Here is a 26839-nt window from a genome sequence, read left to right as displayed (position 1 = left end):
CCACAGACTGTTCGCGAACAGCACTGTCCAAGCGAAAGATACATTAGTAACCGAGGATCGAGGATTCAGGAATGATTTAAAACCTGGAGCCCCGATAAATCTCGAGAAATGTGTCGCCGGAAGAAGTAGAATTAGCAGTGTATATATCAGACGACGCGTTTGAATTCACTGTTAGGCGAGAAGTCTCCGATTGCGTTTTCACCGGGCCAATCGGACGCCGTTCACGCTGCGACTGCTATCGCCATGGTGCCCTGTCCTTCTCGTTTTGTGTTCCTCTATCGTCCGGACGACCACACGATTTCTCAATTTCTCCCGGCGCTTTACGATCGCGAAGAGAAACGGCAGGAGAAATTTCTCCACCGTGCTGATCCATGCTGGATTTTATTTTACGCATACAACCGCGCCGGAGGAAATCGCAATAAAACGGCGGAAAAACAACGAACAGCTTCTGAGAGGGTCTTTCCGGCGGGTGCTCCTGGTAAAAAGGAACGTATTTCAGACGGTATAGCATTTTTTCCTCCCGACCAACCCCCGATAGCGTCGATTCGAAAGCCCGACGCGAACGTTCGTGTTACGAACACGAGAAGCAGAAGATAAATTTTACAAAATTCCACCCGGCCTTCTCGACTGTTTTACACGCGTCAATTTGCATTTGTACGACGCACGCTGTAAGTGCTCGCAGCCATGTGCACCGCAACTTTCCACCATTTTTTTGCTTCTATGTGCGGCTGCTACGTTTCCGACGGCAATAAACTCTGCGGCGTTCGTTGCTTGGCAGTTTAGAGCAGTATGAGCTTAAAAGCTTACACGGGGACCTTGAAACTGGCTTGCAGTTTTCACAAGTTCTTGAGAACACGCCTCTGAGCTTCGACTGCCCGCGAGGCAGAGCTTACGGAGCTTCAGAGGTCCTCCAGAGTGAGCTTGCGAGCTTTAGAGGTCCTTAAAACTGACCGTACGTCCTTCGGGAGATTTTTCACTGAGCTTCAAGCTTTTAGACACTCCTAAATTAAAGCTTGCAACCACCATCACTGATTTCGATTTAACTCGCGACTTTGAAAATTACTCAAAAATAGATAGGCATTCTTCCAAAGCCTTTGTGGGTCTGAAAAGCCCTGGAGACGTATATTTATGACCTGCAGAGTCTATCAGGTTGGAGCTTACGACCTTCACGAGCCTTAAAACCGAAGTTTCCGCCCTCGAAGAGCTTCGAAGATGATCTTTCGACGTCTAAATACGCAGAGATCGAGTTTACGACCTTTTACCGGTAACAAGCTTCAACTTACAGACATCAGAAGACCTTTGGACCGAGCTTGCAACCCTCGGAACCCCTCAAAGTCCAGCTTGTAACCTTCGGAACGTATCGAAAGCAATCATGTCACATCTCGTTACGCGGAGGTCGAGTTTACTACTCTCCGATGACTTTAGGGTCCAGCTTGCGACCAACAAACAGCCTTCGGACCCGGAGCTTGCGACTTTCGCGTTCCAGTTTAAGTAGCATCGTTCGCTCCTCGCAACAAACGCGACAGGCCGACGATAGAGATTATTCGTGGCGATTCTATCGAGTTTCACGGGACCGTGGCCGGCAGCTGAGAGGATTATTTTGCAAGCGCGCAGCGATTTAATAAACACCCTGAAATAATTCCGGTCTCCCGATACCGGGTAGCCCGCAGGTGAATGAATTATTCATGCAGGAAAATATCCCAGGGACGTTGTTGCGAGCCGGAAGCAATAATTGCCGCGCAGATGGCACTGCGGGGTGGGGGTCGGAAACGCGCGAATTCATTTCGAGCCCGACTTCCGGCGCACACTTTTTCCTAACGAATATTCGCTGGAAGTGCGCGATAATGGCCACAACTTCGCCGAGAAGCAACGCACCCGAATGTTCTGAAAGGCATTCGAAAGTAGAGATTCCGAGCTTTCGAACGACTTCGGAAAGATAATAAGATACGATCATTTCAGCCGGAGTTCTGATAATTCAAAGTTGCGAGTACTTTGAAGACACATTTCTCAGACTGTAAAAAATAATGTGAGAAATTTTTTATCGAGCAGCTTCTAGTTTGCCAACCTGTTACGCTATGGAGAATCCTTAAGCCGCGTCGGACCTGGCCGGTCGCGTAGGAGCGCGTCCGACGGGAAAAACGAGGGTGCCGATCGTAAACACGAATTGAAACGAACGGGGCGTCGGCCGTATAAATATTATTCGGTCCCGGGGGCTCCGGAAGCTGCAGCCGCGTCGTTAAATCCGCGATTTAAATGGAGCAGAAAACCGTTCGCCGTGAGCGTGACGCTTGTTACGCAGCCCCGTTAATTTCAGCATTGATTTAAACCGTCCGGAAAGCGGTTTAAACCGTCGCGCGACGACGTGACGATGCATCGTACGTCGTTAAAATTAAAAACGAAGAGACCAACAGATGATCGGTGGTGAGCGAACGGTGGGGGGGGGGGTTGCGGGGGACGCATAGCACTTAAGTGCTGTTAACCGGGGCGCGTGTTCACCGGGGCCATAATAAATTTCCAATTGAAATTCGTAGTTGATCAGGGAGCGAGAGAGGCGGAGCCTTCGATAGGATAAACTGACCCCGACGTCTCTCATACGAATTCTGGATTCACGATGGAAATATTTGATTGCATTTCATCGGGAATAAACGTCCCCGTTTGTTTGTTCTGCGCTCGAAACGTTAATTGCTGAGGCCGGGGCACGCCGCGCGCGGCCGCTCGCGCGTTTTCACGTCCGATGACAATTGACACCGGGTCGCGCTGTAGTGAATTAATTTTTGTCACCGAACCGGGAAAAATGCCCGTTTAGCCGGCCGCACGCGTGCGAGCTGGCCGATTTTTCGATCAACCCAGCTGTCTGGCTCCGCGCACCGACGAAACGCAAAACTAATTCGACGTGAATTGCGCCGGACGTAGTGGCGCGGCGGCAACAACGAATTATAAATGAATAGACGTCGTTCGCATTTGTTCCTAGTGGCAGTGCGTATTTTGTTATTTTTTCGGCGATGCGACCAAATATTTTTCTTCTGGTCGGCGAGCCTGCGTTTAATCGGAGGACTGCGGGTATCCGTGGAACGGAATAATTCCCTGTTTTAATTGCATGACCGGGAATTATGTTTCGAGGGGAGTGTTATGAAAATATGCTCCGGTGTAATTTTTTGAAACATGCAATGTAAAATTAGGGTTGTAAATTATTGTATTTAGGAGAGTTCCAAGATATTAATTGGCGAACTAGTAAACGTAACCAGAGTTGGACAACAATTTAATGAACAATTGACGAATTTTCTACTTCAATCGTCAATCGTCGATTTTTCGATGATTTCTTCTTTTAATCAACGATTCACGATTAACTTCATCAATCGATTGATCCAATCGTCGATTTTTCAATTATATCTTTTTTTATTCGTACACATTAATCGAACAATCATGATTGAAATTTTAATCGATTAACGCCCAACTGTGAATGTGACAAATCAATGAGAATCGATCTGGGTCGTGGCTGGCGAGTTAAACCGTCCTAGTTAATTAACTGGATGCTCGAGCCGAGGAAGAATGATTGTACGGACGGTCCCGGAGTTGTTCGACGACAAAGCGGACGAGTCAGCAGAATCGTTCATCACGATTAAGTGTGGAGGAGCTCCGTCGCGTCCAAATAAGCTGATTACACGGTCGTCAAAACGTTTACAAAGCCGTCAAAGCAACGTAACTGTCGAAGACTAATTAGCAGTGGTTTCGGCGTAAAGTGTACCGCACCTGGCCCGAGTGTCTCTCGTTTGACGAACGAAATCGTGCGGTATCTTTGCTGTGGAACGCGGACCGTATTTGATAAACCTACGTCATAGGCGACTATGCATCGCTGTTCCAATACCGCCAATATATCGTATTCCGGATCAATCACGTAGCAAGCTGCGGAATAGGATTATTACTTTATGCACGAGCTGATTTATGACCGGGAAAAATAAAATCCCCCCCGATTATCCTCGTTCCTATAAAATCACATACGAAAACAAAAATTCGTCGAACGATTTCGCCGGCGATTTTATCCATCCCGCTTTCAATGCTTTGTGCCTTTGTAATAAGAATTTTTATGCGATTTCAATTTCAACTGAAAAGTAAAACCTTTCATTCATGCTTTCAGAGGTTAAAGCGTTGGAAAAAAATTAATCAAGAAAGTAGACTGGCGAGTTTATCCGTTCCAAGCATTTTCGGTCTTGCATTTTTATACGATCTCAATTCCAACCGGAAAATCTCTATTTACTCACCGTCTTTCTGTAGAATAATGCGAGGGAATTAATTTCGAGACCAGATAGAAGGCTCTATGCCACCAAAGCATTTTCGATTCCGCAATTATTCATTAACTCGAATTTTTCTGCAACTGGAATTTCAACGCGCCCGAGTAACCGGAACGTGAAATTTCCGTTTAATCTCGTCGCTATAAAATGAGGGAACAGAAATTCACAGGGGAGCAAAGATCTCCTCTCAAGCTCGGAGCACTCTCGATTCTTTAAAATTTCACCGAACAACTCTCTGTCAACACGTATATTCGTTTGAACCGTCGTCGCCGGGGCTGTTTAATTGATTAACAAAGTCGCGATATACTCGCTCTAAACCGGTCTCCAAAATTAATCGGACGAGTTCCCGGGAGGACGAGAATCCTCGGAACTACTTTCGCGCGCGGCACGTGGCTCGTGAAGAATAAATGCAAGTTCCGCCGGTGAAAATCTCGCGGCGGTCCGAGGCGGGTTCGAAGAATGGCCGAACTTCGTTGAACTTGAGCGGGAATTAGGTTCTCGCCAGTTTGATCGTTTAAAAATTCCGAAGTTCGACAAGTACCCCGGGGGGAGGGAGCAGGGGCTTGAGGAATTGTTAATTCGAGCGAGCGACACGCGGTATCTCGCGAAAGTAGAGCGGGCCGGTTGTGTCCGCTTCCGGGAATCCTCCCTAATCAGCTTATGAATTATTTACGCGGATTTCGAGGACCGCGCTTAACTAACTGGATTTCTGATTAACGCGGCGCACCAAGAGCGAAACGGTCCACGACAAATTCGGCCGCGAAACGTTCAAGTCGAACACGATCGCGACACCGATATATCGATCGACATCGCGCACGCACGTCGAATCATTCTGCACGGTCCGCCGAGGCCATTAACGTCCGGACAGGCCCATTCTCCGTGACGTTTTCATTTGAATTTTTCAGCGGCGCGGCCGCCGAACACCGCCGCGATGACAGCGAATTAACGAAATGAAAATGTCGCGCGGAATAGGACGCGCGAGCGTTAATGGCTTAATGGACTGTTTTGTTAATGGTTGTTAGCTTTTAAATGGAGGTAAAATGTCCACGGCGCCGCGGTGACGGATATTAACACTCATATTGTGCCTGTGTAATGGCTACTCCCGTGCTACTCCCTCCGCCCGAACAGAAACAAATTAGAGAAACGTTTTAATCCGCGCGCTACATATCGCTGTATCTAAAAAACAGTTGCGCAACATTCGTTTAAATGCCTGTATCGGCCGTGTTCGCGCGGAATTTACGGCATCACATTTTTTCCCGCCGTCGAGATGTCGGTCGAGTATTTTTTCCGGTTGTGAACCAGGTTCGCTTTTGGCGCATTTTTCACCGGGAAATGCGCCCGGTGACTTTCCGTGGAAAATATTTTTTTCTTGCTAATTCTCTAAAAACAATTTTCAGTGTTAATAATTTGCAGCAACGTTGAAAATTCCTCTGTTTGTATATCGCAGTGTAAATAATTTTTGTCGGCGAGTTAATGAATGATCGAGCGAATTTTCGTGCGGTGACTTTCGCAAGATGGACGATGCAAAGGGATGAGTCGGGTTGTCCCTTTGAAAATGAAGTTCGCTAAGGGCACGAGGGTTAAATGTGATCGATCATGCCCGGCATTGTGTCTTTAGACGGCCGGTGATCCTAAATAAATTTCTGTTCCAGGGAACCTGTTCGTGATAGCGGCGATCCTGCTCGAGCGGAATCTGCAGTCGGTGGCGAATTATTTGATCGTCAGCTTGGCCGTCGCCGATCTGATGGTTGCCTGCCTCGTCATGCCCTTCGGAGCCGTTTATGAGGTACGTCGACTGACGGGTTTATTAGGCGACCACCGTTATGCGCGTGTAATCTATTTTGAATCTACCCTCCTTCGGATAACAAAAGGACCGGGTGGTAAAAAATGACATTTGCGACGCTGGAAAATATTGCCCGCGGCGGAACGTCGTTTAAAACGGGAATTAAAATGAAAGTAGCAGTAAAGACGATGAAAAAACTGAAATGACCCCGTGATGCGCTATTTCAGATCTCATATTTTGCTATTTAGCCCTCATTTACCGTGGTAAAAGAAATAACAAGTTAATCAGTTATTTTTCAATGTTTTATTAAAGACTATAAAAGTCATGAAGTTTTAGCTACAAATAACAGAACAATCTAACGTATTTCTGGAAACCTGTGACAAATTGACACGAGTGTAGGCTAAGGGCTAAAAAATACGCGATAAGTACTGAAATTACTACACCATAATTTCAGCAGACATTTGTAATTTAGTAATGTTGCTAGCATGCTACCGGCATCAAATCAACGTGCAAACTGTGCCAATTATCTCGTGTAAATAGATCGAGTAATCATACGCGAGCTGCGTCAGCAATTGGCAGATTTTAATTAAGTCGGTGACAGATGTTTCTGAGAAGTCTAAAACGCAATACACAATTAGGCTGATGTATCTGGTGACCTAGGTTTGCTCTGTGGATTCGATTGAGCCCACACAGAGGGACAGGGGACGGGTCCCTCTGTTTATATAAACGTTATGTTCATTAATGCTGACCAACATGCCGGTCAGTTACAGGGCTCTCCCAATCGCTCAGCTCAAACGAAACGTACCCGCTTAAAGCCGACTATCGAACGATCCCTCTCGATTCGAGGATTTCCCGGTTTCGATTTAAATCTCTCGCGACTCAACCGTTGAAAAGTTTGCCGAGCTACGGAAACGCTAGTTTCACACGTTCCTGTTTCACGAACGTGATCCCGGAATGATCGATACCGTTCTCAATCACCTGTTGCTACGAAAAAATCTTTGTTTACCTCGCGGCAAAACGCTGAACAAATAGCCGCAAGAATTACGAAAATATTTATCGTACAAGCACGACGTTCATCAGTTCCTGCGGTTGGATTTTATACAGGGTGCGGCATCTTTTATGTCGGTGTGTGAATATTGAATAACTTTAAAAAAAAACAACCGATTTCCATATATGAGGTATTTTTATTTAATTTGGTCCTTTACAATTTATTTGGACTAGTTTTTGAATGCAACATCACAATCAAGTGACCGCCTTTATTGACCAAAGCAAAATGTGCCGTTTCTGCTGCGTTTTCCATCACTTTTTCGAGCATCTCGGGCGGTATAGCGATGATTGTGGCACGAATATTTGCCTTGAGCTCGTCAATGGTCTGAGGCTTGCTGGCGTACACTTTGCTTTTCAAATAATCCCACAAAAAGAAGTCCGGAGGGGTCAAATCTGGAGATCTGGGTGGCCAGTCAATGTCATCATTTTTTGACACCACACGTCCAGGGAATTTTCGTTGCAGAAACTGCATTGCTTGATTTGCAATGTCTTGGGCATTGATGAACGGCATGTCGACGATCTCCCACTGTCCCGTGCTCAACAAAAGTCGACACCAAACGACGAATAGTGTTGTCAGACGGTGCTTTTTGGCCACGATATTTCCGACGATATGCACGTTGAGTTAACACAACTGAACGACTATTTTCAATGTACAGCGTCACTATTTCGGCGCGTTGTTTGCAATTCACGGTTGAAATTGTACTGAATTGACGTTTCAAAAACATGTTTACTCAAGTCAATCGGTTGATAAATGTTAAAGTTATTCAATCTTTAAATACCGACATAAAAGATGGCGCACCCTGTACATGTCTGGCCCTTTCTACTCGCGAAAGTTTCTCCATTCGACTTTCTCGGGAGAGCTTGCTAGGAGAAACTTTCGCTGTCAATCCACGATTCATTTTTCCGGGAGGGATTGATTAAAGGAATTGGATTAATAAGGGACTGGAAATTGGCAGGCACGATCGCGGAGTCCCTCGACACTGTTTTCATCAGCATTAAGATTCAATTGCACTCAGCCGCCTGGCGCGAGGACGGTTTGTTTCGCTTTAATGTATTCCGAGGGATCCTCGAAATCTTCGGAGACACGGATAGCCCCGGGTCCCCGGAGCGATGATGTATAATTAAACGGACCCTCGCTACGTAAGAAGCTCGTTACAACGTTGTTCTTTGGGAATTAATTACCGTTCGGAAGTTGGTAAGACGATTAACAGGCAACTTGAACAATCCCCCCCGCCGTCGCGCCGCGTCGCATCGGGTCTCGCTCGCTGACGAATATTTCGCTCCTCTTTCGTTGCTGAAAGCTCGCGTGACAACCACGGCAGGTTGTTAGGAAGACAAAGTTCCCTGTAAGTCCTCGCGAAGTACAACTTGCGGGCTGTTACACAGCGAACGGTTTGATCGAATTCGGTAAAGTGATCAACGGGATTGCTTCAATCTTCCGGCGACCCGATATTACAAACATGAAAACCTACCCCCGCCGTTATCGTCCCTCGATCCTCCATCGAATATTACGTTTCTTACGCTGGGCAATTTCTCGAGATCAATTTTTGTAAATTGAACTTCTAGTAGACGCACAGTCCGAATGTTATTTCGTCGGGAAGTTTTACGGTGTTCCGGACGGTTCGTGTTGTTGTCGGAGACTCCGTTCAGCGTTTCCAAGTGGCGAGCACGAATAAATTAAGTATTAATCGAATTTAACCCTTGGGGGCAGACTATTCCGGTTAGCTGGATCGTGCAACATTAAACTGCTAACTATTTCACGTGCGTTGACGATAGCTGTTTGAAGATTTAGGTAATCCTCCATTACCTCGTTATGCTCCTAACACCGCCCAGGCAAAATTGATTTCCATTTACGGATTGACCAGCTCCCAGTTGATTAAATCGACATGCAGCGTATCGATGGTAGAATCGCGAATAAAATACGTTCTACTTTTAAATTGCGTACGTGGTGGATGGGAAATCTATTTTACTCGAGATTCTCTGTTTCGAGGAATGGAAGGGAAGGCGGGCACGCATCCGCGACGCGATTCAACGGGTAGAAATGAACGCGCGTGTATCATTATTCGGGGTATTTCGCAGCTGGCGCGAGGCGAATATCAAAAACCGGCGTGTCTGCGCGGCGGAGGCTGACGGAGAGGCCGTGTTGGGCGTCGGAAAAATATATGCCCAGTCCTCGAAAAATCTCTGACGTAAATCGAGGATTATAATCCCGTCGCTCCGCTGTTGCCAGTATATTCCCAGGAGAATAGAATAATACCTCGCTCTGATTCCAATGAATTCACCGGCGCATAGGAACGACGGGGCCTTCTGTTTTGTTTTTATTGTCGAAACTTCGCCGAGCCCGGGGGCATCCCTATTTGAAGGCTCTCTCTCTCTCCCTCTCTCTGTCTCCGTCCCTCCGAGAGAAAGAGGGATCCGTGTCGCGTCGGTGTGTCGGTGTGCCTCGCTCCCACAACGGTCTCTGTGTGCGTGAGAACGCGTGCAGCCCCCGCTGCCAGCTTTACATTGTGGTTTCATTACGTTTACTAAAAACAGACAGGCAAATAGTCGAGGATATAAGCGGGGGCCTGTGCGCAGGAATGCGAGAAGAATTTCAGGGGATGATGCAGGGGGCGAGAGGGCTGGTTGAATAACAACTTTAGGCGGTTTCGTTGAATATTCGGCAAGGCGGCTCCGACAACGCCCGGTATCTGAATATTTTTCACGTGCACGCGAGAGAGCTTGTTACGGACTCATTACTTTTTCACGGATTTAATATTTCATCGGGCGTCCTGTTCTTTTTTAACACGCCTCCTCCGACAGCACCCCTCCAGGATACGCTACTAGGACGTTACTACAGCTGCTTCACTAGCGCGGCTAAGTATTATCGCCGAGGGCCAGTGTAAATGCTATCAGGGCTGCGAAACTCTTGATCGCATAATATGCGAATGCGAATTGTATGAGATTGTAACAAAAGTCTCTTTCGGAATGTGTTCCTTTAATGTTGCTAAATAAATACGAACAATGCGATAATCTTGATGTTAATGTTTTAGTACTTTCTAACATGAATTTAAATTTAAGGTTAAAATTTGTACCGAACAGACAAACAAACAGACCAGAAAGCGAGCTAATAAAAACGTGGTAATAAATAAGTAAGTGCATGAATAATATGCATCAGGCGTCGTGTCCGCCAGTTAGGAGCATTTTCGCTATCATTGTGCCGGGATCACGTCAGCGGGGAATGATCGAGGCCCGATCGCTCGAAAATTTATTTCACGTCGACGGCGCGTGACGGATGCAAAGTTCGACGGGCGAGACCGCGTCCCTATTTATCGTTCGCCGCCGGAAGACATATCGGAGGAATTCCGAGGCGTGTAATCCGCCGGAGTGAAGCCACTCGATCTCAATCTTCGGGCAATCTCTCATTCCGTTATAGTCCTGACGGATCCACGGACGGTTTACCGGCGGTGGAGCAACAAGCGGCTTCTCATTAGGCAAAGAAGCTCGTTGCGTTATTGCCTCGGGCGTTATAGCTTCCCGGCAGTATACTCGGATGATTTACACGCGACTTCTCGACTGTTACTGCCGCGCCCGTAGTTAAGACGCCTTCGAGCCTCATCGACGGCCGACGAAATTCACGGCGCTCCTCGCGGCGTTCAACCGGGAACGAGTGCACCGTTCTAGAACACCGGAGTTTACGGCGCCGAATGTCTCCGCCATCCGTCCAATTCCCGGAAACCCGTTTCAATTCAACGCGGAACGTCGAAAACTTTATTGTCCTCGAGATGGTTAATGACTTCCATGAATCGAGGATATTGACCAATCTCCCGGCGATTAAACTTACCATCGGAATGAGAATCAAGATGAAAGCGACCATGAAATCCACGTGAAAAACTTAGTTCGAGTTCGAAGATGTCTGTACTTTATTAATACCGTGTCTGGCCATAGTTAGCAGATACTACTTGAAGTCGAAATTGCTCCCTGACAAAAGTTCGAGCTGTCTCCCGGCAATTTATGACGAGACTGCCATACGGGGGAGCGGCGTATGAACGTTGACAGGGTTTACGACTCGGCGTACGAGAGGAAACGGTCGGCGATGGTCAGACACGCGAGTTAACGATCTCTCGCGAGCGAGCCCTCCGTTTTCTAATGGGAAATTTCGTTTCCACCGGCAAATTGAAGTCTCACTTGAAGACCCTCGCAGTTTCTAAAGCTTACTTCTCGGGAGGAAAACTCCTCAGCAGTTTCCTTAATTGCACGTTAAACGACGATCCGAAGCACCCTCGACCGTCCGAAAAGATCCCCGTGCATCATTTTTATTCGCGTCGTACAACACGGCTCAGAATTTGCAGAATATGCCCTTTATGGCCTTTTCGGGAGCTTTGACAGTCGGCTGGCAAAGTTAGTCGAAAAGTGAAACCGCGCGTTCCTTATTCAGGGCCCGGGGAACACCGCCGAACAATTTCCAGTTCCGTAGGATCTCGTAATTAGAACAAAGTGGAGGGTTTCTCGGCTAGCTGCCGTCTTAAAGTTTCGCGTTCAGTCTTCGTTTCTTTAATCATTTGTCTCCGTTGCCTTAACCACTGTCACATCTCGCCACGCCTGGCTGCCTTCACGATGCCGTGCACCGTTTACCAGAGAAACCACCTCCGAAATCGCGCCGACCATACCTCACCGGCCTCGAGAACAATTACCACCATCTGTCTGGTCCTGGGAAAGTCGAGCAACGTGCTGGAGAAACACAGATTTATCGCGGTATTATAGTTAGGATTGTTTAAATCATTCGGCCTTTCAAGTCATCTTTTATTGACACATCGATTGGATGAAATCACAGTGATTTAGCACTGCCGGCGACATTTTTCTACAAAATCAAACAGTTTTTAGAGTTATAAATCTTTTATTATAAAATATATTCATTGAATAACAATCGTAAGACAAATAGTACAATCATTGGCACATTTGGTACAGTTATTGGCACAACATGTATCAGTTAATGGCACTGAAGAACTGAATAGGAATTATTAACTTACCGAGTCAGTAAAATTTGTTAGATGTTTTAATACGATTCGAGAGGTTTATATTCAGTGTGTTTCGAAGTAAGGGCTGTTTGGGCGAACTTTCCCAAGGCAATCGCGTAAGAAATGATATCAAACCTTTCCACCTGGTGACCAGCTTCAGCTACACCTCTCTTCCGGAGTAGGAGGAGCGGTATCGTCGAGGGTGCAGCTTCAATTCCCCGTTCCGCGTCGCGTTTAAAACACATGGCGTGGAAAGGCACCGTTTCTTCCCCTCCTAGCCGTTTCCTCGCTGCTCTTCGGTGGATAGTCAGCGAGCGTAGGTTCGTCGCGGAGTTGTTCAAGCTTCGCTCGACGGTAATGTAATTGGAAAGCTCCGTTGGTCACGCGGCTAGCCGCCATCCGGCGGTTGCCCGCTCGTTTTTCCCTGCAACAATGCGAGAGCCGTGTCGTTCGCGACCAGGAATTCGCGAACAACGAATTCCTAGCGCGTCGCTCCCCATATCTCGAAACCTCGCCCGTTTTATTGTTACTCCACTTAGAGTACACGGTTTAAATCTACCGCGCGTCACGCCTTTTGGGGAATGTTGCAACACGTCGCGTCGCCCGGAGAACGGAAGAGACGGTTTTGAAAATTGTTACGGACCGCCGGATCGCTGACTCGAAACGTACATTGTCATTCGTCCCGGATAATCCCGGATTTTTTGGCTGAATGGATGACACACGGCAGCGAAGACGGAGGGACGCGAGCTTGCATGTGTCACGGATCGGGAAAATCATATTTTTGAAAAGAAGTGGATTTTTCGGTGCGATCTCGAATTTTCATAGAATTCTACATGATCCTGTCTCGTCGAATACGAATATTCGATTTTTAATTTTCAAATATCTACACGGGAACACGTTCTAAAATTGACGGGAAATGTCCCCTTTAAATCGAGTGGTTTTTCTTCGAGTTTGCAGTTTCATCGTTTTTCTAAGTACCTTCCCTTCGAGCCAAAGGGCAGCTATCACAAAGATACGATCTTCCACCTTCGATTTAAACCCTCAAACGTTTGGAAATTCCTGCAGGAATACATTGTAAAATCGATTCGAAGCAGCCCCTTAAAATTCATACGTTTTCCTCTGAGCTATCCGAGAGCCAACTATCTATTATTGACTTTTCAACGTGGTCTCGAAGCGTAAGAAAAATTTAAGTGATTCTATCATAAAGCACGATGCTCTTGCCTTAATTTAAGCCCTCGTAAATGAAAATATTTCAACAGGAGCATATTCGAATTTCGGCTATAAATTATGATGAACCTGACAATGTACTATATAATTCGGAAGATCCAGCGCGAGGAATCCCGAATGGAAAAGCTGCGAAGTAAAATGGAAAATTGTGGGATAAACAGTTTGCTGGAAAGTCTTGGTACGGGTTCGGAACTTTCAGATTCAGATTAAAAGTTTTGGGAAGCTGGTGTCGCTCGTATTTTCCAGCGGTATCTATTGCGAGAGTCTCGCGCAGATAACGGCCGGCTAAAACACTGTAAATTTCCCTTGAGATTTATAGAGCGTAAGGTGATCGATGAGAGAGGTAGAGAGCGAGAGCAAACGAGAAAAAGAAAGAGAGAAAGAGAGAGAGAGAGAGCGAGAGCTGCATGGTCGGTGGAGTTATTCGGGATTCATCGAGCGGCTTGTGTTTCGTCCTTCTGCCGTTTCATGATCGAAGATCAGAGAATCTCTTTATTCGGTGTCGCTGGTGTCGGCCCGTTTGAAAGGGACAGGGTCAGTTTCGAAAGGGATGGAAAACTGTTCCGAGCGATTTCGCGGCGCTATTCACCGTCGGATCGCACGGTGTTTAAAAAACAAACAGACCCGCGCACAGTTCAGCGAGGGAGGTGAAACCGAGGGAGACTTTCACGGTTTATCATTCGAGTTCGATATTTAAACAACGCGGCTGCTGTCGATGCCGATGATTGATTCCACGGTGGAAGAGTTGATTGGAAGCGTATCTTGCCGATCCTGTTGCCGCGATATATCAAAAGCCATCAGAAACAAGATGCACGGTACACATTGTAACTCTCGTCCTCTCTTTTTTAATCCGCCGGCCAACACCGATGGTGTTTTCCCTTGTCTCTTCCACCGCTCTCCTAATGTTTGCCGCCGGATATTTTGTTTCTGCAAACCAGCTTATCGAATTCGATCGGCAGCTTTTCGATGCTGACGCGTTCCGCGTTCGAAAGCGCTACGCCCCGCTTTCCTGTCGTCCTCCCTCTTATCTCCGTGAATTCATTCCGTCGAACCTTTTCGAATGAATCTCCCGTTTTAAACGCGCAACTTTTGTTCCCCTTCCGACTTCCATCTCTCGGAGATCGCCGCGCAAAAATCCCTATTTGCATACAGGTTTTAGCGTCGCCGAGCTCGCGGAACCAAGAAGCAAAAATTCCTTCGGTCCGCTCGAACGTTTCGTCGGCGGCCGAAAAATATTCGCCGGATTCGGTGGTTTTATTCGGCTGGGTTCCCACAGTTCCGGCGTGACCGCATAAAATTCGCAGTCTAGTTACGACGTCGCGGCCCTCGGCTGTAAACCGTTGTGCCCTTTTAGAAAAATTATATAGTGGTACGTTATCGTTTAGCCGAGGCTCTTTCTCTCCTTTCCTTTTAGAATCCTTTCTCCGGCAGATTCTTCTTTTTCTTAAACAAATTCATTTCGCTTCCTTCCCATTTCCCTCGCGCTTCTTTTATCTTATTTTCCTGCGGTTATCCTGACCGTCGCTCCTCCTTCCTCCTTTCTACTTTCTTTTTGCTCTCTCTGTTTCTTCCCTCGGTTCACGGAGAATTTTATTCTCTCCTCGCCGCGCACTTTATCTTCCTCACGCTTTTCGACTCCTTTCTTCTCCGTTCTTGAATACTTTCCGTTGCTTGGCTGCCTGTGCATTTTGTCCCTCCCCACCGCTGTCCCTTTCTCCGTCTCTCCTACTCGGCTTTTATTCTACCCTCGCAATTCTTGCCGATATCATGACTGGCTTCATTAAAGATCCGCTCCGGTTCCGATCACGTTTCCCTCAGTCGCCGAGCCGTACACCGCTGATTCCCAGGCTCTTTGTCTCGGATTCCTCTGCGTCGTGCACAATTTGTTGTATCGATTCGCCACGCTGTTTATGTTCTAGCTAGACCTCCTTCTCCATCGAGTCTTCTAATCGTTTTTATGCCGCGCTTTCAACCATTTCCGCGCCGACGAAGCACAAACGAATCCGGCACGAAACTTCGAAATCGCCAGCCTCCAGTTTTGCCGAACCGAGCGCTGGATAACAGCGAAACAATTTTATTGTCTGCTCGGACCTTTTGTTTCGTCGCTGAAAGTGTGCAGCGGACAAAGAACAACGTTCCAAGATTTTTATTTGCCGTTCTGCGATGTCGCTTCGCCGACGCGAGCATCAGGGACAGATTCCGATTCATCAGACTCGAAGATGAACGCCGAAACAATTTAATTTTGCTACGGGCAGATTAAATTGATCTGGAAATCAGCAGCGCAGGAAGTTTCCGCCGGAAAAATCGTGAAATACCGAATTTTCCCAGACGAAATTGATTCCGTCTGTTTTGTCGGCCGATTAAATCCAGATATTAGACCGATATTTTAATAGCGAGCGACCCGGGTAAAGCCAATAATCTCCTCTCCCGTTCTCTCCGTCGGAAAGTTCGATCGGATCGTCCTTCCCCCCCGGTCGTTCGATCATAAATATCGGAACGATCCCGCGCAGCGGAATAATATTTTAACACGGTCGCCTACTTTCGAGGGCCGATGAGCTTCCGATTCCAGTCCCATCACGATCGTCCCTCCATCAGATTCAGTTCTCGGGCCGAGCCATTTTCATCAGGACCATTTGTAACCAAGACAAGAACTTCTATACCGGGTTCGAGGGAAGTCATTTCGAGCATTCAGCCGGGGGTTCTCTCGCAGCTGCCGGTCGTCGAAGGCCTCGAGATAAACTTAATCCGAGTTTCCATCATCTCTCTCTCGGCCCGGCGGTCGTTCGCCGGAGAAAAAGAAGCCCGGCAATACCAATCAGTGTATTAATATCCTTCGAGATAGAGGGAGCCGTGGCCAGGATACAGCGGCCATCACGGATCATCTCGTACACAGACATACAGCGATCGTACATATAGTTGAACAACGAGCTAACACACACGTACAGACTGGAGAATCGAGCGTGGCGAAATGGGAAAGGAAACGGTATGCGAAAGCGGAGGAAAATCGCGGGGACCGAGCGTGTCGCAATAAATAAGCCCGACTTCGTTGGAATACCAAGGCGGCCGCGGGGGTGGTTTCTTCAAGGACTTCGTGCCTTTGCCTCGGCCGCGGATACTATATCCCCGGGACACGCTAAAAACCGCTGGTAATATCGCGAGCGACGCTCTCCTCGCAAATAAGTGCATTTACTTTGAGCATCATCTCCCCCGGCGCTCCTCGCTCTCCTTATTTGTTCCCCTCATCTTTTTTCCTCTCTTCCATTCTTTCCCTGCCGCGCGCGCCCCTCTTCAGCGATAACTCATCTCTTCGGAGGAAAAGTTAACGCGTCGAATCAAACGACCCGGAGCCCGTCTCATCGCTATCACCGCCAGCAACAACTTTTCCTCCCTTCGAACGCAAGCTTTTCGATGATACCGACCGCCCCCTCTTTCAAAGGAAGCATCGGAGGTTTTCGTCGACGGGACGCATTACCATCTGCTTAACACGAGACTAACGCGAAGAAGCTCGCCCCCTAAGTTTTCTATTATTCAAAAATAAGAGAGCCGCCCGGAGCCTTTCATCCTTGCGGCTTTTACCTCTACGCTTTCCTCTTATTCCCTCTGTTTTTCTTCCTTTCTACGCGTCTTTTTTCCCCGACGTTATCCTCGCTTTTACGTCCGTACTAACCTCTCGTTTGCTTTACTCTTATTAGTTATCCTGGACCTTCCTTTTGTTCCTGATAATTGTCCTAGCTGGTAATTACACGACGTGCAACACTGTAACACAGTGTTTTACTTAACGCTGCGTCTCATCAGGCGACGCTCTTTTATCGTACGTAACTTTATTCTCGCAAGAAACAGTTCCGACGCAATTTCCGGGAGCTCAGACTGAATTTCATTCCGGTGTTCTCGCTGTACCGTGATTTCGAAAACTCTGCTACACCAAAAACGAGCTGCGGTTCGATCACAAGCGTTCCACGGCTTAGAAGAATCAATTAAACTTCCGAAAAAGTATTCCGTCCGATTATATTAGCCCCCGGTGTCCCGATAGAATTTTCCGGGTCAAGCTCGTCCAGAAAATTGAGTTCGGCTAATTAACATTCAACTTAATCCCCCTCCGCCCGAAAGTCTAAGTAATTGAGAAAACGTTCGGAGGCCAGCGGAGGGGCGTGTTTGTAAAAGTTTCGAGTAACAGCGCGGATTAGTTGGCTCGGTATGAGAGACAGTTCGTTGTTGATCCCTCTTTTGTATCTACTTCGACCTCGTTACGTCACTATCGTCCTTTAAAAGGTGTGAAAATTACAGTCCCACAAACTTGTACAGTTTTACGTAAAAATTCGAGGATACTGTTCTCTTCTTCTCTAGATTCCACCTGTTTGCCGAAAGGATTGAGGTGGGCGTGCCAGCGCACACATTGTGCCGTCGACAATGCTTCTGCGCGCGGGAGATTCGTGTTTTCATACCTCGATGGAGAATTATTAAGAAAACATCTGGAAAAATTCCTTTCGGGAATCGGCCGCGGGAAAGATGACTGCGGGGCGCCATAATCTGCTAATTGTAGGGCTTTTATAAGTCTTTTGTTTTTTAACATGCAGTCTCGTAAAAAAAAGTATACAAAAGTATGCAAAATATACTCATGAATGGCATTCATTGCCAATATATTGATGGATTTCGAATTTCTTGTACTTTTGTCTCCCATTGTACCTCCAGAACATCCTTAAATGACAATGGAGATACATGGTTAAATTGACTCGGAGAACTTCCTCAAAAACGAGTCGCATAAAATCGCATGAAACTTGCAAGCTGCAAAGAAGCAGCAGTTGCATACTGAGCCGTATATTTCCCGGGGAAATTCGCCTGGATTTTTCTCGGGGATCGAGGGATTCGGTGGTTCAAGGATCGAGAATTATCGCGGGGATATTGCGAGGCTGTCTATCGATTCGGCGTCGCGACGTCATTACCGGGGATCGCGAGTCGCGCAAATTATCGATACGTGACTGAGCCGCGGAGCGTCGTTTTACTCGCAGAAAATTCGCGAAACGAGCTTTATCTGTAGGCGAACGTAGCTCTCGCGTTGCCTGCCGTTCTACCGCGGCACGAATCGGGGCCAGGCGGAAAAAGTATCCGAGAGGGTGCGAGGCGATTTCTTGCCGCGTCACGCGGCGATTGCTTTATGAAACTCGAGCCGGATAAATTATTTCGAATGTTCTGTTAATACGCTTAGCAATTTAGGGGGCGGGAGTTCGCAGTCGTTCCAAGGATAAGATGGAATTATTTCAGCCGGAGAAATCTCCTCCCCGCTAATTACTGAACTGCAGACGTTCGCGCAAAACAAATCGTTAGAGACAGTAACACTCGCGCGACTTTAATTCGCGTGAAATTTTCCTCTCCTCCCTCCTCTGTTCGGAGTGGCACCGTCACGGGCCAGAGAGTCGGAATAAAATAAAAGCCTCGTTAAAAACTTCGCCGAACGATCCACGGATTATTAGACAATGCCTTGTAAACGCGCGAAATCCACAGTAATTACTCCGCGAAGTTTAATTGTGTTTAAATCGCGCGAGCGTGTTGCATTCGTTACCAAACGGACGGCTCGCTGAATCGAAACGCGTGCTCAACAATTGTTGTCCACGTAAGCTAAACAATATATTATTTCTGGAAAGCTGTTGCTGGACCAGTAGGAGAAAAGTCAAGAAGCAATCAGGATGTTTTCGCAGGTGTGTGTTTCGAAACACGTGTACAACGATCGTCTTAACAATATATTATTTCCCGAAAGCAGATTAGAGAAGGATTTCGTTGTCGGACCAGCAGGAGAAAAGTCAAGAAGCAATCAGGACTTTGCCTGTCCTCCGAGACGAAATTACGATCGCCGTCTCCGTGAACTCCGACTCGGTGTTCGGCTTATAGTGAACGTCCCGCGTGCTGTTTACCGAGGCCAAATAGCAGAGTTATGTACAGTTCGATGCCGTTCGTTAAACCGATTCACTCGAGCGAATGTCCGGCTCTCCCCGCGTTCTCGAAACTTCAAAGATACACGTACACGTTTCCCTCGAAACCCTCGGGAGTGGCAACGACGAATTTCCTCGCGAACGTTCTCCGTTCTCCCGTCTACCGTCTCGGATGTATTAATATTAATCGAGCAGGCGCCTTGCTCTTTAGGTTCGTCCCTGATGAGAACCGAAGAAATCACGTAAAAGTTTCATTCGCAGAGTCGCGCCGCGCCGCGGCAACTGTGTCGAGGCGAGTCCTTCGCCGCGACGACAGGACCTTTCAATTTCAACTGCGTCCGTGGAAAGCTTCCAACAGGCTTCACGGATAAACCTCGGATCCTTTGAAAGCTCTTCACACACTCTCGCCCCGCGGATCGTTTGCTTTTCTTGACGGCAGACGCCAAAGGAAACGACACCGCCCCCCCCCCCGCCATTCCATTCCGCCCGCCGCCACCGAGACAACCCTTTTACAATTTCGTTAAATAAATGGCCCGACGCGCTTTCATTAAATTCAACGATTGTATCGGACGCTTTACTTAAATGTTTCAGATTCCGTCGAGTTCTGCATTATTTGTAAAAGTGATTTATCTGTAGACAGCGGATCTTTACGCAAAATAAAAATTTTCTACCTGAATTGCAACAATCTGGAATTGAATGGAAATTTATTTTCTTTCGTAATATGTTTAGTAATACGTTTAGCGGAAGGAAGCCGCAAGATTGCCATATAATATGCGATTTCGCTCGACTAAAATGTTTAGGTTTTAGTCTCGGGTTAGAGAAATTCAGGGCGAACTATAGCGATGATCAGGTTTGCAAGGGCTCGGTGTACAGTTTCCAGAGGAGGATGGCTACGTTTCAGACTGATTGCAACAGAGACGGAAATCCTGGGACCCCGATATTCCGCAGAGCGATCCGTGTTTCCACAGACTGCTCCACAGCCGTGGCATCTTCCTCTTGATCCGGCCACAAGGATGACAGAATCCTGATCGCAGGACATCTACACAACTCGCCATTAGTTGTATACACTGTACACCGTCGGTCATAAATCTCCAAACACCGCCGCTATAAATACGGAATCGTGAAGCTACGGAATTCTCGCTTCGGCGTTTATTAATATCCTGAACTTGCACATTCATGATTTCATAGAAGCCGGAATTTGCACTGCTGTGCAAAGGAAAGAAGCACCCAGTATAATTATCTATTATTTATTGTATTATCTATTTATACATATATATAAAATAGAAAAGTATATGTGTATGTTCAAGAACATTTAATGAACGATTAACGAATAAATTTCTACTTCAATCGTTAATCGCAATTAACAATTAATCTCCTAGTTCAGTCGTTCATTGCGATTAACGATTACGTTCCTTTCAATCTTAATCGTCAATCGGTTAATTGATTAATGATTAAGTGCTAAACTTCGAAATGAAATACGGAATCAAAACTGTATGAATACTGAGAAAATGTAAACTGAGTTTTCGTTGAGATATATTTCTGTCAATTCTCCATCTCCGCTCTCTGCCTCTATCTCCCTCCTTATTACAATTTATGGATAGACCGTATGGCGATTAACTTCATCAGTCGATTGAATCAATCGCCGATTTTTCAATGATTACTTTTTTAATCGTACACATCAATCAATCAATCTTGATTAAACTTTTAATCGATTAATGCCCAACTCTGGTCACGGTTGAAGTTCTCGGAGCACGGTGGTTGATCCGTGCTGCATTGAAAAGCTTTGAAATATCTTTGACAAACAATATCTTTATGTAGAAATTGTATTGTACAATGATTGATTCATTACATTTAAAGTATTAGATAATCCGCGCTAATACATATACCATATATTCTCAGAACTATTCAATTAAACAGCGGAATCCTTTCTCAAAACAGACTGTGTTCTTATTCGATTTTTTACGCTTTTCTATTAGATGTGGCCAGGTGCTTCTTTCTCGTGCGCAGCAGTGTATCTCCAAGCGAAAATAGAATTGAACCAATTTTCGCAAAGCTGCAGAATTTCTGCGGGTATAATTTCGCGACGAAAAAATGGACTAGTTTCGAAATCGTTGCGCAAGAAGTTGTACTCGCGGCAGGAACTGTTCGGTACACGTATCGAGAATCCGGAAAGTATTTCCGGGTAAGATAACAGGCAGAAGTTTCGAGTGGAATTAGCGGTAACCGGCGAACTTACTATCTGTTTCGTGTGAATTTCACGGGCGGGAATGTCGCGCTGGAAATTCCGTACCTATCTCGAGTAAAAATTTTGCTGGTGCCCGGGGTCGGGAAGGCGGCCCATCGTTTCCAAGGGATAAGTTTTCCATTCTTTGTAAGCCCTCGACAAATTCTCCGTGGCTCGACGCGTCCTCCGCAGTCAGGAGAGATTCCTATAGAACGTGATATCTTCTTTCTGCTATCCCTTTTCACAATAGACCCCTCTGGACGCCACGTTTCGATACCGGCGTCGATTGAACGCACCAGACCCCGTCGCCGGTCCACGCCCGTTCCTTCTTCTTGCCCTGCAACTCGCCCGTTCACCCGTATTTTTGCTTTTATCCACAGCAATATCCGTCATTCCGTTAACTTCTCGTCCATCTCCAGCCTCGGACATGTACAATTTTGCAAAAGCACTTTCCAGCGCAGACAAAACTTTTCGTCGCGATTGCTGCTAAGCGTCCTGAATCATCCATGATAATTTTTAGAAAATCTTCTTCGCATATCATTTCGTAAACCAATGCTTCTAATTGATTATAAAAAATCAGGTCGTTTGGTACAGTTACAAAAAAGTTATTAGTTTTTAAAAGGTGTACGAATACTTTGTACACCCGCCGTAACTCAATTTCCAGACACTATCTCCAGCAGAGAAATTTTTCTCGGGAATACTCACCTGGTAAACGTTCGAAATCCCGATCGCTATAAACTATAAATTGTGGGTCCGGGAAGCGAAATACGAGGGTGGAAAGTTCACAGTTTTCAACGTCCGCGCGCTAGATGATCCTGTGTCACGGGAACAGGAGATAGCCTGTTGGACAGGTTATCGATTCACCGTGGCGCGTTACTACCCTGCAGATGACCAGAGGACACTACTCCTTCGACGATTTTACGACTCGAAGATCTGGGCTGGTTTAACTGCGTCTCGCGACGGTTTTACGCCAGCTCGTCAGCCGGATCACGAAGGCCGCTAGTAAAATCCTCGTGAACGCGACGATAATCCCGGATGCATTTATTCCCGCATGTCCTCCAGCTTTATGAACCCTGAATTGATACTAAATATAGCGCCGTGGCGTTTGGTACACATCCGAGAGTTCTGCTGCTCGACGTTTTTCCGCAGGTTTACGACTCTGATCGACGATTCTAATAAGTGGCGTGGCGTTTAGCGGAAGCTAATAGATTCAAAGGACTGCTTTTATTCCGTAAAACGTTCACTCTCTTTCTAGCAATGATTCCGACTGAAAAATTGATCGATCTCCTCTTTCTGGTTACTGTAAAACGTTCTAAAAATGATCCTCAGTGAAAAATTGATGAAAATTGAATACCGCAAAACGTTCAATGTCATCCTAAAAATGATCCCGAATTAAAAATTCATCTGCTCTCCGTTTCTGAACTCTGCAAAACATCTTAATGTTCTTCCAACTCTGTTATGAATCGAGTCACAAAACGAACCATGCGAGAATTCTCGCCTCGCTGTTATCCGAACAGCGAACAAGAGTGAACAAAAACATTGACCGAGAGCGGCACAGGGAATAAATGATCGTGCACGCAGGACCGAGTAGACGAGCGAACAAAAATGGAGCTTCCCTGATATTTTCTGAACGAGGGGCGGGAGGGAGGCCGTGAAAGGATACGATCCTGTCGGAGGCAGAGTTTGCGATTCTGTGTTATTAATGCTGACGCGTTCGGCCGGGAATAGCGGGCGAACTGGTGAAAAAGTGGACACCTGACTTATCGCCTTTCCGCGTTTCCCATCGTTTCGCGCGGAGTAAGCACGAGCTACCTTGAATACCGTGCCGATCTTATGAATAGTCCGGGGGATCCGGATTTATTCGCCAACGCCACGGACAACGGATAGATACCGGCGGCGCGGCGGCTCTTCTCACTCATTCTTCAGCCTGGCCCGGCCCGCCGATGCTTTATCTATCAGTTCGGACGTTTCTATTTGCGATGCATCGTTCGCCCGGTCGGGCAGGGCTATCGACGGGCTCCTTCGATTGTCGCGCAGGGCTTCCTGCATTTCAGCCATATATTTTCTAAGGTATTAAGGTGACCTTGAGTCTTGCTACAGTGTAGACGTACACTTCCGCTCGTAAATCTCAGGATAGTGATCATGTTTGTATTTAACTCGGTAAACATTAAATAATCGTTGAAGGATGCGAACAAATTTTTCCTTATTTAACCCCTTGCCTTGCAATGCGTCTGACTCGTGATGAAGATTCTGAACAGATTCTGATAAAAATGTATGTTAATACTCTTTCCCTTAAACTGAAATAAAATTCTAGTTTGATTTTCTTAATGTACAGCTATTGGAAAATGTAAATGTTTTTAGGAATTTATGATCTACATAAAAGTTCTAATCAATGAAACCGTAAAATAAATCGTCAGGCAAGGGGTTAAAGGTTTACGTGTCAAGGAAAGGATGCTGCACTCGTATATCAAAAATCTTACCAAGAAGTAAACAATATTTATATTTTCCTTTCATCGGAGAATCTTCTGCAGTTATCTCTGTTGTTATATTATTCCATTCTCGTTCCAAAATATTCCATAAATGTGTTCTCGAAGTAGGGCAAGAGTTTCGTACCTGTCTATCCAGTTGATCCCATAATTTTTCTATGGGGTTCAATTCTGATGATTGGGGTGTGGCCATCTCATAATTTTTAATGGATTACTACATTGAAGTCGATCCAAATAGTCTTTACATATTTTTGACGTGTGATTTGGATCATTATCATTATATTTAAGTTATGTAGATAGTACAGTTTATAATCTATACGAAATACCAGGGTTTTATTAAAAACCAGAGGTGTCCTAAGACTTATGTATGAGCGGGAGTGTAGATATAATTGTAGAAGTACCTTCAATGGATCTCGAACCTCGAAACAAAGGAAAGAAAACTGTTCAGAATATGAAATTTGAGAAATTCAATTTGGGCCACGAAGAACGGGTTTCCAGCTCGCTGTTTTCACCTTTGTCTCTCTCCTCCGGTCAAGAACGCTGGACCGTGTCCTCCGGAATTGCTCGCTTCGACGAGCCTTTGCCCCGGCTATTTGTCTACACGAATCAAACCGGGGCTGCGAATAAAAGTCCTCGGGACGCAAATATTGGACTTGGAACGGTCTCAAATTCCGCAGGGTCCTCCGATCGTTTAACGCTGCGACTGCCAAGACAAATCTCGAGGCCGAAACGATCCGGCCACGATTTTTCCAGACTCCGAACGGAACATCCAGAGACATCCCGTGACGTCCCCCTGGGTTTCTCACACGGTCCACCTCTCCGAAGAAAATTTAAGACCCACTCCACCGGTGCGAACCATGCTCGCGACGATTCTAAGTGGCTAGGATCGTCCAATAAAAAGCTACTGCGTGGATAATGAACTCGGAAAGCACCTTATAACCGGACAATGAGAGCACGCGTTCTTTATGAGCGGTGCTTTATTACTCATCAAGAAATTCACTGTTTCTCTATGAGATCATGCACCGGCATACTAGTCCCGGTGCGACCTAATCTCGGATCATTAACTCGACAACGACTTTGGAACAAGTAAAATGGAATCACGCACTTTACGCTGCGTTAACGCAACGCTGGAATTTTTCCCCGGCCAATTTGCGTTTGGAAATTCTGGTTTTTAATATCGCCGGGGAAACGGAAGTGCGCGGAGTTGCTCGGTAATTTTTTCATCGCCCCAGCCACTTCCATCCGGGTGCCACAATTTTATAAACTTTCGAAAGATTTAGTAATCTTCTGCGCGGAACACTGTTTCGCTGCTCGGTTTTCATTCTCGATAATTATTAATATAAATTGCAAACTCTTAAGTAGACTGCGGATCTTTATGAAAACTAAAAAATGTTTGCATTGATTGCAAGACGTAGGAGCCAAATAAAAATTTCATTCTTCTTTTAATTATCTTGTTAAGGTGAAACTAATACACTGGTGGCCTTAAATCTTTTCAATGCCTCCACTGTTTTCAATTATACGTAATCATTTTTGTCATAAATGCATAAAATCCGCAGCCCACTCACAAAAGACGGCAGATCGTACTAGTAATTTTTCTCGGTGGTTCGCTGGCGTGGAATATGTCAAACGTTGGTAAATTAGGGGTTTTATCGAAAACCACAGCAATTTGTCTTGTGGAGGGCCTGGGAAGTGTTGGGAGCGCCTTTCCAACGTTCGATTTGATAACAGGGAAGATTGTGTGTCAAGAGGGAATCTCGCCCCGTTCCCAGGGACTCGGTTCGAGCATCCCTGAAATTTACAAGACTCTCGTGGATCGCGTAAACCAGCTTCGCGCGGCTCTGTACACATCGTTCACGTGTCTCGGGAAATTTTCCGGCCGCGGAAATCGAATTTGGTACGCTTGTCCCGAATCCGCCGGAGGTGTCTAGGGCGGCGCCTGTCCTGCTCGGAACCGTGTTCTTTAATCATTCAATTGAATCGTTGCCGGAGGCCTCATTTATTGTCGACGAAAACCGCGCGAACCGTAGGACGCCGTGGACTTTGAAGATCCGTCACGAAAATCGAGGGCGTGCGATCTTCGCTGGTGACTCGCCAGCCTCTCACTCAGTATCAGATTATCGATCGTCCTCTCGCAAAGTGGTCGATTCTTCCGTATCACTCGAAAATTTAATTTATTCGCAAAGAATAGACGTCATTCAATATATTCAGTTCGGTAGAATAATTTCTTTTTATACTTATCCGCGAATTACCAGTCTAAAAGGCTGCGATTCCAATAAAGCTTAAGCACTATTCAGCCGTGGAGCCTCGTCCCATCTCCAGTACGGTTTATTCGACGTCTGCGATACTTTGTTGTAGCGTAATGGTAACGCGTGAAACGGGATACTAAACATTTACGGGCGACGCGGAAAATTATTTGCTCGTCTAATGGCCGACTATTCAGCCGCGTTTCCCGGCCGACGATGCTTGAATGCGTTCCGAGCGACGGCGAAGGGCGGCTCGAAGGGAGAGCTAAAAGCTAAATGAATTTCTTTCGCTGAGATAGTAATGAATCGCGGCCCTGCGATATTTTTATTCAGTCAAATCTTTCAGTAGATCTTCCTGTTAGTAGCAATAATACATATACAATCCGAAGAAAAATGCTTTCAGTGAGATTTCCATTGTCCACGGTAAACGGAGACAATAAATTGAAACGTCTGTGCAGTGACAATGTATAATCGGTGACGGAAATAATTATTTAGAGAGCTCGCGAATACTCCTCCGAAGTTTTCCTCGAGTGAACTGCCAGCAGTAGGAATAGCGTCTTGGAACAAGAGAAGTTCGTCCGTTCGTCGGTATCGAGTGGAGAGGTTACTTTTAATTTGG

The 26839-nt window shown here is 46.3% G+C and overlaps 1 protein-coding gene across 4 annotated transcripts in view; it reads left to right on the top strand.

The window, feature by feature from the left end:
* The window catches only part of 5-ht1 (serotonin receptor), a 161599-nt gene that overhangs the window by 118842 nt on the left and 15918 nt on the right, over positions 1–26839 (top strand). For all 4 annotated transcript variants that reach the window (XM_076429493.1, XM_076429489.1, XM_076429490.1 and 1 more), the window contains one exon: positions 5942–6075. In XM_076429493.1, coding sequence (XP_076285608.1) covers positions 5942–6075 — 134 coding nt within the window. The remainder of the gene's footprint in view (positions 1–5941; positions 6076–26839) is intronic.

Source organism: Lasioglossum baleicum, chromosome 8 (genome assembly GCF_051020765.1).
Source record: "Lasioglossum baleicum chromosome 8, iyLasBale1, whole genome shotgun sequence".
Classification (NCBI taxonomy): Eukaryota; Metazoa; Arthropoda; class Insecta; order Hymenoptera; family Halictidae; genus Lasioglossum; species Lasioglossum baleicum.
Note: the sequence above shows the minus strand (reverse complement) of the source record. Positions and strands in the feature narration are given on the sequence as shown.